Source organism: Pelodiscus sinensis, chromosome 2 (genome assembly GCF_049634645.1).
Source record: "Pelodiscus sinensis isolate JC-2024 chromosome 2, ASM4963464v1, whole genome shotgun sequence".
NCBI lineage: Eukaryota > Metazoa > Chordata > Testudines > Trionychidae > Pelodiscus > Pelodiscus sinensis.
In genome coordinates, this window is record NC_134712.1 from 77,469,687 (window position 1) to 77,483,922 (window position 14,236).

The 14,236-nt window shown below is 41.7% G+C and overlaps 1 protein-coding gene across 1 annotated transcript in view; it reads right to left on the reverse strand.

The window, feature by feature from the left end:
* The window catches only part of TTC39C (tetratricopeptide repeat domain 39C), a 65,993-nt gene that overhangs the window by 34,872 nt on the left and 16,885 nt on the right, over window positions 1-14,236 (reverse strand). Inside the window, exons 2-4 of the mRNA XM_075920855.1 lie at window positions 6,638-6,686; window positions 5,307-5,435; window positions 456-570 (exon numbers count right to left, since the gene is read on the reverse strand). Coding sequence (XP_075776970.1) covers window positions 456-570; window positions 5,307-5,435; window positions 6,638-6,686 — 293 coding nt within the window. The remainder of the gene's footprint in view (window positions 1-455; window positions 571-5,306; window positions 5,436-6,637; window positions 6,687-14,236) is intronic.

The window sequence follows — 14,236 nt, forward strand, 5'->3', positions numbered from 1 at the left end:
TAAATATACATTATTTAAAGGCCCTACTATATATCTATGCATACTTATGTGAAAAGATATCATATATATTTTAAATTTGTATTTAGGATTAAAGTTGCCTTGTTTTTGGACTACTGAGACCCAATTTTTAAAACTACCAAAAAACTGTCAAAAGAACCTGCAAATATACCCTTTTACCAGCAAAACCTTCTATTTCCATATGCAGCTGAATAATTGTACATAACTATTGGTGCATGCGCACATATAAATCTGTATGAACAAATATAGGGGTTTAGGCACGAATCAGTTTTGAAAAATTTAACCCCCATTTCAAATGCAAAGTGTCTCTTTACTCACATCGATAAAGATGGTTGCTTTGTGTAAATCATTCTCGCATTTTAGAAATCAGAAATTAATATTCCCTCTACATGCCATGGGAAAATAAAAACTAAAATATTATTATAGTCACACCACACCTGACAATTCCTGTTTTACAAAAGAAAGCACAGCCAGATAAACCTGACAGTCTGCTACAATTATCTGTCTCTGTAGTCGATCCATCATGGATTGTGCAGATTTTCGGCCATCAACCTGTTTGAAATATATAAAAGCAGGGTGTAAAACTAAATTATTTTAATTTCAAATTAAACTCTTACAATCTGTGCAATATTTATTAAATCACATAATTTATATTGTATGAATTTTTCAATTTTGACTGCTGGTACACAGGAAACCTTGATTTTTCAGCAAGTAGTTAAACATTCTGTATGGCAACTGTAATAATCTGAGAGTGTGTGTGTGACGAGACTTGGGGTGCACACAGCTCGCAGCTCCCTTCCTCTCTCCCCCTCCCCCCGGAGCACCAGGGAGGAAAGAGGGGAGGAGGCTGCGTGGCTCCGGCCCCGCCAGAGTACTGGGGGTGAGGGTGGGCGGGGGGGAGGGGAAGGGCAGAGAAGAGGCAGGGCAGCTGAGGGCAGAGAGGACATAGATCTTTTACTTTGTCTGAGCAATGCTCACCACCCTTTTTCTGTAACAATAACCCTCAACTTGTCCATAAAGTATCATTTTATACAATTGTGAAAGTCTAATGGCATAACAAGTTCAGGTAATGATAAAGCCCATGTAAAGGTGCATCTTGGGAAGATTAGATTATTACAAAAAACTGCACAAGAGATTCAACTAGGCCCACTAGTGGCAGAAGACAGCATATTTTCTTTTACTACATATTGTAGGTAATGCTGCTCACTTTGGCTGGTGAATTCCCTCCTCAGATTCTTCTTAGAGTGCATTCCTCTTCTTTTGGGTTAAGGTGTACATTTATTTACACTAAAATCTTTTTGTATACTACACTTACCTAACTAGAGCAACTGTCACTTTTTGAGGAAAGATGAAATTACAAAAGTTTCAGAGGTAGCCAAGTTAGTCTTTACAGGATAAACTGTAACAACAAATAGTCTGATAGCACTTTAAAGACTAACAAAACATGTAGATGGAATCATGAGCTTTCGTGGGCACTTCTTCAGATGACCAGTGTGTTGGATTTCCAGAACGAAAACAAACAGGGGGAGGAGAGGAAAGAAGGAGCGGGGGGGGTGGGGGGGGGGGGGGGGGGGGGGGGGGGGGGGGGGGGAGGAGAAGGAAAGAAATGTGAGGGGAGGGGGAACAAGAAGAGGTAGTGAGTATAAAAAAAAATATCAAGGGGAAAGCCATGCTGGAATGCAACAGGAAAAACAAATAGTCTATAAACACCTAAAGACTGGGTAGTCAAAAGAAGTAGATAAGGACCTTAGTAAGCAAGGGTATGTCTACACTACCCTCCTAGTTCGAACTAAGAGGATAATGTAGGCATACCGCACTTGCAAATGAAGCCCGGGATTTGAATTTCCCGGGCTTCATTTGCATAAGCGGGGAGCCGCCATTTTTAAAACCCCGCTGGTTCGAACCCCGTGCAGCGCGGCTACACGGGGCTCGAACTAGGTAGTTCGGAATAGGAAGCCTAGTCCGAACTACCTAGTTCGAGCCCCGTGTAGCCGTGCTGCACGGGGTTCGAACCAGCGGGGTTTTAAAAATGGCGGCTCCCCGCTTATGCAAATGAAGCCCGGGAAATTCAAATCCCGGGCTTCATTTGCAAGTGCGGTATGCCTACATTACCCCGCTAGTTCGAACTAGCGGGGTAGTGTAGACATACCCCAATAGAGAAGAAGAGTACTAACACCAAATTACAAGAATCTGAAAATTCGTCTTTTCCTTATAGGACCTGATTCTGCTCTCACTGCAGCGAGAATCGGACATAACACTGAAATCCCTTCTCTATCACTGATTACATAACCTTGGACAAATCACTTCACATTTCTGTGTCTGTTTTGCGTAATTTAGAGGGTACACTTTTCAGGGGGAAAAATGCATCTTATTACATGTTTGTACAGCACAATAGAACCCTAATCCAAAAGTCTTGTTTGTGATATTTCTGACCCAGGAACCCCTTAGTGCCAACTAACAGAGGGTATAAGGCAGGGGCAGACAAGATGTGGCCCATGAAGCTTTTGAATCTGGCCCACAGCCGCCCCCCCCCCCCCCCCCCCACCTGCATACAGCACAGAAACCAAGATGGTGCAACCATCTGCTTTTGAGCTGCCTGGGACTGCGGCAGGCAGGGAGCCTGCCTGAAGATCCTGCTGGGCTGCTGGCAAGGAGCAGCCTAGGTAAGTGCCTCTGAGCCAGAAGCGGCATCTGGCAACCCCGCCCCCCCGCCACACACACACCAACTCCCTGCCCCACGTCACCACCCAAGATTTCTGCACTTCCCCCTCTGCCCCAGGTCACAACTCCCTCCCAGACCTGCACCCCTTCCTACACCTCTCCCCTGGTCAGAATCCTCTCCTGCACCTCCCCCCCCCCCAACCCTGCAATCCAATCCCCTGCCACAGGTCAACACGCCCCCCTTCACCCAAACTCCCTCTCATACTCCCAACTCCCTTTCCTATGCCCCAGTCTCTACCCCAAGCTCCCTTCTACACCCAACTTCCACCCCAGACCCTGCACTTCCTCCATAGAAAAGTGTGATCTTTGACCATTTATCAAAATCTTGGCATGCTCCCCCCCAAAAAAAAAATTATTGTCCAACCCTTGCATAAGAGTCTGATGTCTACATAATGACGTACTGAAGAGCGGCATGTGGAGTCTCTACCAATAGCCAGTAATACAGTGGTCATCCAATCATTGCCAGATGCATGTGCAGATGTTATTTAAGGAATCAGGTACCTATACTGAAAATTAAGCTCTTAAAAGTATGGGTGACAGATTCTGTTCAGGGGGAGAGCGGAGCAGTAAACATTTATCTCCCTAGTTGGTCACATGAAAGATCTACAGGAAATAACAAAACACACGTCATATTGTTTATGAGTAAAGACAACTTTTTGGGCTATACCTGGGGATATTGCAGTACACCCTGGGTCCCTCATTAAGAAGATGGATTGTAAGCGTGCTCTGTACGCATAGAGCCAACTAGGCTAGAAAATACTGCAAGACTTTAAGGGAGTTAAACTTCATTAGACAAGAAAAGTATCTTGTTAATTAAATCTAGGCTCTAAAAGGCATTAGGATTTTATTTTATATGTAAACATTTGTTTCCAATACTTTCACTTGCTACCTCTAGAATCTGTAATCTTTGTTAAATAAATATGTTCAGTGAAAGCAAGTAAAAGCTCAAGTGTAACTTTTGTGCATTAAATGGAGTGGTGATCTTCAGGTAAGCAATGAATTTGTCAATTTTTGAAATTCTGGGACACTCCAAGGGGATACTCAGGGAGCACAGGGGTTGGAGTGTACCTAGCTCTCATCTGTAGAGACAACAGGGTCTGCATAGATCTAGAGCAGTGTTTCTCAAAGTGGACCACGGGCTCACTTTTGGAAAGCTGCTAGTGGGCCTGCTCCACTTTGTTTACCTAAAAGGTTCATAGCCACGGAGCCTTATGGCTCCCATTGGCTCCAGTTGGCCATTTCCAGCCTAGGGGAACTACGGAAGTGGCAGCCTGGGCCATGCTGTTTCCCGTGGTTCCCCTTGGCTGGAAATGGCAAACCAGAGCCAATGGGAGCCACAAGGCTCCTTGGCTATGCACCCTTTAGGTAAAAAAAAGTGGCATGGGCCACAGCCCATTGTGAGGAACGCTGGCCTAGAGTGCTGGTGTTGCCTGTGGTTATTGAGACTGGAAAGCTAACCCCTGGAAAGCACAGACAAGCCTTCCTCATTCTAACAGCAGGCAATAGTGAGGTGCCTCACAACCCTGGCTACCCCTAAAAAAGTGTCACAAGGTATTACAATATGTATAAACTAAACAAATAATTATCCAGAGTAATCAAACTGCATGCTTCCTGAAAGAAATTCCAGATGGTCCCTTGAAGGGAGCATGCTGAGAGCACACAATATTTCTTGGAAGTAATCACAGCTCTTCTGTAGAGTCACAAATTCCCTGTATAAAATTTTTAAAAAAAATCAGACTCCAGGTGGCTCCTCAGATAACTTCATCTCAATATAGCCCAATTAATTAAATTCCTAGAGCTCATCATTAATTCCCAATCATGGCATCCAGACACCAAAGTCACCAGGTTACAGTGAGGAACTAGAGTGAAGAGCCTCCTCTAACAGCTGATAAATGCAGCTGGTAACCTGATGGAAATGTCATTTGGGAGGATAGATCAGGCATGCTTCATCAGCAGAGACCACCACACATCTGTGAGGTTATGACTTAAAACCTGGCTCTGATGCCAACCTGGGTATAGGATAGCCTCTGCATTAAAATGGAAGAGATGATGACTGGGCCACCCAACAATATTCAGAATATCCAGGTCCTGCAGAAGACAACTCAGGCTTACGGGAACTGTCCACATCTCTGTGTTGGGGGGGAAGGGATAGCTCAGTGGTTCGAGCATTGGCCTACTAAACCCAGGGTTGTGAGTTCAATCCTTGCAGAGGCCATTTAGGGATTTTGGGGCAAAAATTCATCAGGGATGGTACTTGGTCCTGCTGTGAAGGCAGGGGACTGGACTTAATGACCTTGCAAGGTCCCTTCCAGCTCTAGGAGATAGGCAATCTCCATTATTAAAAACCTAGGAATTCAATATGCCAGGCTCTAGCACATCTGAACTGACAATGTCATGCATACTGAAATTTTAGAGAACAAGCCACCAGGATTCCCAATAGCAGTTCTGACATAACTCACTCATGAAAACCAGTCTTGAATGCCAAAAACAAGATGGCTAGAAGGAAGTTTTCACAAACAGTTGCACACAATACACAATAGCTAATATTTTACAGATACTCCACTTACATTCCTTTTAATTTTATTCTTGATTGTTTCTATAACTCCAGTTTCTTCACTCTCACACAGTTTTTCTGTGGCCTTTAAATCATCACAAGCCAACTGCATTTTCTCTTCTTCAAATGTCATCATGGCATTCTTCCAAATAAAACAAAATGGATTAGAAAGACAAAATAATAAAAACAATTAAATCAGCTATTGGTGCAGAAACTACAGAAAACCCCCACAAAATTTAAAAAAAAGTTAGGATTAAATTGCACTTGACTCATGTAGTATATACACATAGCTAGCTATTTATACACCCCTGCCCAATTGCATCCAAGCATGCCTCACTAAAATGTCAAGAAAGTGAAATCAGAAATTATTAGTCGATTCTCTCTCTCTCTCTCTCTCTCGAGAGCTGAATGTTTAATATACAAGTGAACAGAAAATACTGTCATATTACATTAGCTGAGAAACTAATTACATTATATAAATTCATTTTCTATTACTGTTATACAAGATGCAATTTGCGTCTGTGCACATACTATTTTCTATAATTTATCCACAGAAATACCATGCCTCAAAGTCAAGAACAAATAAAACCTAATGCATTATGAGCGATAATGAGCAGAATCCCTATACTTGTGGTTAACGTCAGTTCAGCTTCCATTAAACCTACCTAAAGAAAGTCACAGGACAACGGACTTCTTTTTCTGATGCTTTTGTCTAATGGAAATTCTGAATGACATAGGCATGCAAAGTGCTGTAGCTATCTTTAGAACAGTAACTAAGCAGAAGCTTTTCAAGGTGCAGTGATGCTGTACTGTGCTGTTACACTGGTTCCGTGAACCAGCTCAGATGAGCAAGCCTAAAAATTTCATCATGTTGGCCTAAGGCAAGAGGGAAAAAGCCTCCTACTTAATATGCCTTTCCAAGTTACATAGTCCACAGACTGAGATGTTTAAATTAATGTACAAAAATGCATTTCTGGAATAACGATAAATGAGATTTAGGAATTAACAGTTTATTATAGAAGAAAATTGTAATTATTTTTTTAAATGAAGTAAGATAATCTCTTTGGATTTTGCTTTTAATGGAACATTTAAATGATGTTTCATATATTTGAGATGCTGAATTTATAGAATCTTTTACTCCCAATTAAAACACAAAGAAGCAAAACAAGTTACGATTCTATATATACACACACAACATCATGAGTTATGCACACTTTAAAACTACATTAATATTCTGAAAGAGTTGAGCCTCACAGGAAAAAAATAAATTACAATATGTACCAATACATACAAGGAAATTAACAGTGAGATGAACACACTCCACCAATTTGTTCACCCACTTACCAAAAAACTAACGAAACTGGCACCAAAACTCATTAATGGACTGTGGTTTCTGTCAAAAAACAAAAATATAGTTATATGTAAACATACATGTTACCATAATAAGCACTGGGAATAAATCTGCTTCACTACATCAAATTCTGAAATCAAAATGGTTTTTAATCCGCCACTATATCTTCATGCAAACAAACAAACAAACAAAAAATCAGGAAGCCAAAAGCTAAGTCCATTGTATCAAGAGGTCAGCATACTTTTTCTAGGGATGTTAAATTTAGTTTAATCAACTAATTGACTAGTCGATGGATTTTCCATCAACTATTAGTGGATAAGCTGGGGAGCCATAGCGGGCTTAGCTCCCAGCCCCAGGAGCTAACCCCGTTGCAGCTCCGCCTTTTAAATGCATTATGAGCCAGCATACTCTTAATTAATTTAAAAGACTGGAGTGCAGCAGGGGTGAGAGGGACCTGGCATGAGCCAGTAATCAGCTGTCTTGGCTCGCGCCAGGTCCCTCCGCTGCACTTCTGATTTTAAAATTTATTGAGACAGCATGCTCTTAATACATTTACTTAATACATTTAAAAAGCAGAGGCGCAGCGTCTAAGACTGGGCTCAAGCTGGGAATCTGGAACTGGGTGTGTGCCCTACTAGTTGCTAGGGGAATGACTAGTTGGCTATTAGATAAGCCACTTACTTCCCTAATTTTTTCAAAAAATATATTGATTGCATTTTCAATTTACTCATCTAAAATATAACTAATCAATGATAAGATGTTTAAAAAAAAAAAATCTATTGTTATTGCCAAAATATATCTAGTACTGATTAAATTACATGAAAAACTATACAAGTTTGATGCACTCAAACTGTTCATCTTTTTGGTGGTTGTGTGAAAAATATGCTTGTCCTCTCATATAAATGTTAACTGGTTCCATTTAAAAAGTTGTATTTGCTTTTAATTGAAATATCATAATTTGAAAGAAGTGGATACATGCTTTCTCAAGGACAAAAAGGCACAACATGGAAAGAATTCAATATAATTCTCTATGGTTATGTCTACACTGGCAGCTTCTTGCGGAAGAACAGCCATTTTTCCACAAAAACTTGCCGGCTGTCTACACTGTACGAGCATTCTTCCAGAAGTAAATTTACAGTATAGCGTTGTAAAACAGGGCTTCTTCCGGAAAAGTTATTCCTCTCCCCACGAGGAATAAGCCCTCTTACGCAAGAACTGTTCCAGAAGAGGGCAAGGTAGACAGGAAGCATGAATTTCTTGCGCAAGAAGCTCCTACAGTTAAAATGGCCATCAGAGCTTTCTTGTAGAAGAGTGCGTCTACACTGCCATGGATGCTCTTGCGCAAAAGCACATGGCAGTGTAGACACTCTCTTGTGGAAGAGTTTTTGCACAAGAACTCTTCTGCAAAAGAGTTCTTGTGCAAGAAGCTGCCAGTGTAGACATAGCCTATGGATTTGATTCATCCCTACCAGTACAAGAAGTGGCAACTGCAAATTTCTGTCTTTCAGGGTCTCTGCAGTGCCACTGATCCTCCATTTGGCTTTCGGCAAATCATTTATTTTCCCCATGTATAAAGTATGTAAATATATCAGTAAAGCTAGAATGGTTTGTGTTGCTCTCAGAAATCCAAGATGTCATTATGTCAATACAGGTTTTTCAAAGTTTACCCATGTTTTACTTTATGTATCTTATGTAACCCATAAAAATCAATAAGCTTAGGGGAAGCAAGAGAGGAAAAGGACAGAGGGAAATGCAAAGGAAACAAGAACTGAAAAACCTACACCTCAAATAAATATGATCGTGTGTTGATAAGTTTGTAAATATAAACTAGGAGTATTAAAAAACAGTTAATTAGGTAACGGTTAAAAATCTTAGCTGCTACATGCTGCAGGCTCTGCAGTATAAAGCTTATACTGCACAACCCACAACGTAGCCAGCTTCCCGGGAGTGGGGCCAGCAGCCAGTGCACACTGGGAGCCAGTTGCCTGTCATACTCCCAGGGACATGATTGTGCTGTGGTCCCTGCAGTAAAAGCTTTCTACTTCAGAGCTCACAGTGCGGGATGGCAGCCAGTTCCCAAAAGCTGGTGTGCACTGGAAGCTGACTTGTAAGCCAGTTCCCAGCATGCACAAGCTCCTGCCTGCTGCCACACTCCCAAGGAGCTCTCTGCTGCCCCGTGGTGCTAGCTCTGATACAGAACCAGCAGTGCTGGGTGACAGACGGCTCCCTGGGAGCGGGATCAGGAGCCAGTGTGTAACAGTAACCAATAAGTTCATACTTACCGATTAACCGTTTAAACTGTTACATGCTTACTACATACTCTCATTTTGAAAATCTAAATATCTTGCTGTAGGTTTCCTCAAATAAATATTCTAACACAGGTTGAACCTCTCTAGTCTGGCACCCTCAGGACCTGACAGAATTTGCCAAGCCACAGGAAGTCAATATTGTCTAGCAGCATTATCAACACTTCCACTGCTTACTGGGTTCTTAGAGCACATTTAGGGTAAATTAAAGCTAAGTAAGAGCACAGAACACTAAAGCCAGGATTAGTGGCTCTAAACAAACTTTATGGAACCATGCGAAACTGTCATACCCACGGTAAGTGGACATCCAGATAACTAAAATCATGTCAAACCATGGATGTTGCCAGACCAAAGAGTGCCAGACTAAAGAGGCTCAACCTGTATATAAAAATCAAGAAAGGAAAGCACACACTTCAGAACAAACTTTCTAGATATTTTAATTTGCCTCTCAATAACATTCGGGAAAAACAAAGAAGCAGCCACCAGAAATATTGTTATATAGTATCTAAACTTTTGTCTAAATAGAACCTGTGTTATGGACCTAGTATCAAGCCTGCCATCATCTTGTGACCCATCTGGACTCTCAGGCAGGCTCCCTGCCTGCTGAGCCCCCATATTCTGCTCAAAGCAACTGCTACAGGGGCCATGTGTGTCTCTGCATGGCAGGGGAGGGGGATGTTGTATGCTGTCCCCATCCCAGTATAATCTTGCAGTTCCCATTGGCTAGTTTCTGGCCAACAAGAGCTGCCTGAGCTGTCTTTGCGACACAAGCAGCACACAGAGGGCCCCCTCCCAAAAGGTGTGAGGTGCACAAAGTTGCAAATAGCTCCCGCTGCCAGCCGCTCTGAGCAACATGCAGGGGTGCAGCAGGCAGGGAGCCCACCCAAAGGTCCTGCTGGGCTGCTATCTGGGAGCCACTTTCCTTCCAACTCCTTGCACCAGGTCACAGCTCAAACTCCTGTACCCCACCTACACCTCTGCCTCAGGTCACAATCTCCTCCCAGACCCAGCACCCTCTCAATACGTTCCTCCTCCAGGTCAAAATCCTCTTCTGCACCCCAGTCTCCTGCCTCAGGTCACAATTTACTTTACCCAAACTTCCTCCCAGACCCCACATCCCCTCCTGCAACCCTAATCCCCTACCCTGAGCTTCCTTCTGCACCCAGCTTCCATCCCAGAACCCACACCTTCTCCATTAATATCACAGAAGAGTGTGATGCTTGACCACTTACCAAATTCTTAGAGTGGCCCCCCAATCAAAAATTACTGCCCACTCCTGGACTAGTAGAAATTAGTCACCCATGTTGTGTGTTTCCATTATGCTTCCACCTACAATTGATAAATTCCACTGAACTGCTTAAGTACTCTTCTGAATATAGAAGCATTCCTGAATTGGGGTCTTTATTGCATTATTAGTAACTATGCACTAACAAAGATGTTAAGAGGCGGGTAATTCATTGTTAGTCAACAGAATTTTTATCAACTACATGATTAATTGATAAGGGAAGAAACAACTCTTGTTGTGGCTCTGCAGTTTAAATGTAGTAAGAGCCGGGCGGGCAGGCAGCCCGGCTCTTACTACATTTAAACTGCAGAGTCGTGGCAGTGGTAGCTCTTGGATCCAGCGTGAGCCAGGACTGAGCCAGGCTACATGCCCAGCCAGAGCGGCCGTTGGCCATGGACAGGGGCAGCTGCCAAAGCATGGCGGGAGGGGAGAGAGAGTAGGCAGCACCGCAGAGATGGTGCTGAGGGGGACCAACTTTTAAGCCAGCTTCCCTCAGCACCAGCTCTTGCTTTCCCCACTCCTTGATGCCTCTGATACAGAGGAAGCAAGCTGGGGGGAATGCAAGTAGTCAACTACTTGCTTACATCCCTACAATAACCTGCAAAATACTGAATTAGTTTCTCAATGAGCAACCAATACTTCTAGCCTCATGCCCCCCCCTTCCCGCCGCATTAATCCTGCCTCTGATTATTCAGCATTTTATCCGCTGTCTCCAATTCTTTGCACTCACATAATTTCCACATTTTAATCTCATAATTTCTACCTTTTTCATTTGGGTGGGCATTTTTCCCACATCATTACCATGCCAATCCCTACAGCTGTTTACAAAAATATCATTACCCTGTGTAGTGGGTCTCTCTTTATTGCAACATATTCTCCTATGCATTGATGTCTATGCCTCCTAATCATTTTAATATTTCCTGTCATTTCATTTCATCACATCAGTTAGCTTGGTGTCCTAGCCAGAAACATAATTAAAACACTGTTATCCTCACCATTCCTTTTGAACAATAGAGAGCCATAAGAAATATAAACCACTAAAGTGTTGAAAAGAGATTTACTGAATAAAAAAGAGTGCATCTCCTTTATTTGCTAATCTTCTGGAATTTAAGAGAACTAGAATGAAATGTGCATCCATAATTTATTATTTTTTTAAAAACAATGTTGGGGGAAGATTTTCTTAAACACTCAAAGGGAAATGAACTTTTATCATCTTTAAACAGTTTGCAGAATTGCAGAGGGAGGGTGCTACGATTGCTTACCCTATTGCCTTTTGCTTTTTTCCCTCCCAAACTACTCTTGTGAAGATCATGTTGCTGTATATTTTTCAAGTGAACATAAAAATTGCTTTTGTTCCATGTTTCTTAAAAAATTACTTACTTAAATTCCATGTTTTAAGATGACTATGTCAAGTAGTGAAAACAATCCAATAGCTGAATTGTCTTCAAGAACAATTACTGAAGTGAACTCATGTATTTAGTATGGTGGTGATCTTTCTAGGCGCTAAGCTGTCGATCAGTAAGTTTTTAGTTTCTTAGATCTCCTGTGCCACCTTTCTTGTGTGAAACAGTAGTATCACACCATTCTCATGCCCTTCATTTGCTCAACTGCATTCTTTGAACATTGCCAGTTATTTCTGAAGACTTCCCTATGCTTTAGAAAGATCTAAATCAATACATCCATGCTAGCTATTTTCTTTGTTCAGTGATTCTACGTAGGCAATTATTTTATTATGATAGATAACTAACTTAGAACATATTATAAAATCCTTAGCCAGCTTACTGAATAAGTGACAAAAAATTAGGTTGTACCTGTGCAGTACATTTGTTAAATAATATTTTGCAACATATTTTCAATGTTACATTAAAGTTTACATAACTATAAACCTCTACAATATGCTTTAACTTACGAAAGTACAGAAATATGTTTGAAAAAACCTGTTACTTTGGATATCTAGCTGCCAGACAGAAGGGCTATGCCTAGACTGGCATGATTTTCCGCAAATGCTTTTAACGGAAAAGTTTTTCCATTAAAAGCATTTGCGGAAAAGAGCGTCTAGATTGGCATGGACGCTTTTCCGCAAAAGCACTTTTTGCGGAAAAGTATCCATGCCAATCTAGACACGGTTATGCACAAGAAAGCCCCAATCGCCATTTTCACCATCGGGGCTTTTTTGCGCAAAACAGTTTTCAGTTGTCTATACTGGCCCTTTTGCGCAAAAGCATTTCCGGAAAAGGGCTTTTGCCCGAATGGGAGCAGCATAGTATTTGCAGAAGAACACTAATCTTACATTAGATTGTCAGTGTTCTTGCTCAAATTCAAGCGGTCAGTGTAGACAGCTGGCAGGTTTTCCGCAAAAGTGGCTGCTTTTGCGGAAAAACTTGCCAGTCTAGATGCAGCCAAGGTGTTTTGTGGTAAAATAATGTAAAAACAGGATTAACAAGTGCTTACAGGATCTTAATGACAGTACTGCTGCTAGATGCCACAATACAATTATGTCTATGTAGTTCCTTTCAATATGGCTCTTAATATGGCCTATTCTGTTCAGAGGAAAGGTGCTTGTCCTGCTCCTCCTTGATATATCCATTTAAATCCTATAATTAATGTTAATCAGAGTTTCAAGCATGGTTTGTGGAAAGACTACAGCATTTGTCATAGAAAAGTTGAAGTGTGAGGCAGAAGTGACAACCAATCTTTTCTTTCACAACTCTTCCTTTTCTACCCTTATTTTTCTTGAGTATATTCCACAAAATTTAGAAATACATTTGAGACTTTCCTTTCAATCTATTATCTTATATGTATATCGCCATCAAGAAGGAAAACAATGGCAGGCTTCATCAAATGCTACTTTCCTAGTTTACATGTCCAATGTAGCTATTTTCTATAGCCTATTGTAGGATACATTAAGGTATGTATTGCCATATTAAGGAATATGGCATAGTGTCAGAGAGCTACAAGCAACCAGCTCGCTGGTAAGCTAGAAATGGTTCAACTTCTATCTCCTGGAACTGAACTCTGAAAAGGAGAACTGACGAGTTGAGCATCAGAGGAAACCTGATTTAGAGGGCAGATGAATCTTAAATACTGAAAACATCTACATTACTGAGAACACATTTCTGAAGAATCCAAAAATACTTGCTCACTTCTGTAGCTAATTAGAGAAAGAAAATGTGCTTCTGATTTTCCCTCTACCTATTAGTTCTGCTTTTGTCTTAGAGGCACTGGCCACTGCCAGAAGACAGGATACTGGGCTAGATGGACCTTTGGTCTGACCTAGTATGACCATTCTTATGTTCTTATCCCTAATTAGTAGCCGGAAAACTCTTTTTACTATATCAACCTGTTTCAGCCTCAGTTCCAGGTGCCCTTCTTTTCTCCGATATGCTCTCACTGTTTAAAGAACTGTTGGCAACAATTTTAAAGCCAATAATTCTCCAACAACGACCCATATTTTAGGCAAGTGAAATAGAAGTCAGTGACCAGAACAAGAAAGTGTTAGCTTCACCGAATAATCATCTTAGGCTGCTGAAGTGCTGAGACTACCTTGTTTTATGCTAAAACAGTCTCATCATTTGTTTCTACTCTTGCCTGTATCCATCTGTTGTCTCTTATCTTAAGCTTACACTGTAAGCTCTTTGAGGCTGGTAAATTTTTTGTTCTGTCTTGCACAGCACCTAACACAGGGTGGGGCAAGATGTAGCCCAGGGGTTCAATCTGGCTTACATAACATTTTGATCTGTCTCGAGGACTGCATCTGACTTCTTTCTATTTACATCCTGCTGCCCGGGCCACCAAATTTCCAGGCGGTGGCTCAGGCAGCAAGCACCTATTTAAATGGCTCACGGCTCCCAGTCACAGTGCTGCCCCGGTAGTGGCCTGGAGCTGTGAGCCCTTTAAATATTCCAGGCGCCACCCCTAAAAGGACCACATACCAAAATTATTGCCCACCCCTAGCCTAACATAATGGAGTCTGTGTCTCAGACCCTGAATAGGGCTCCCAG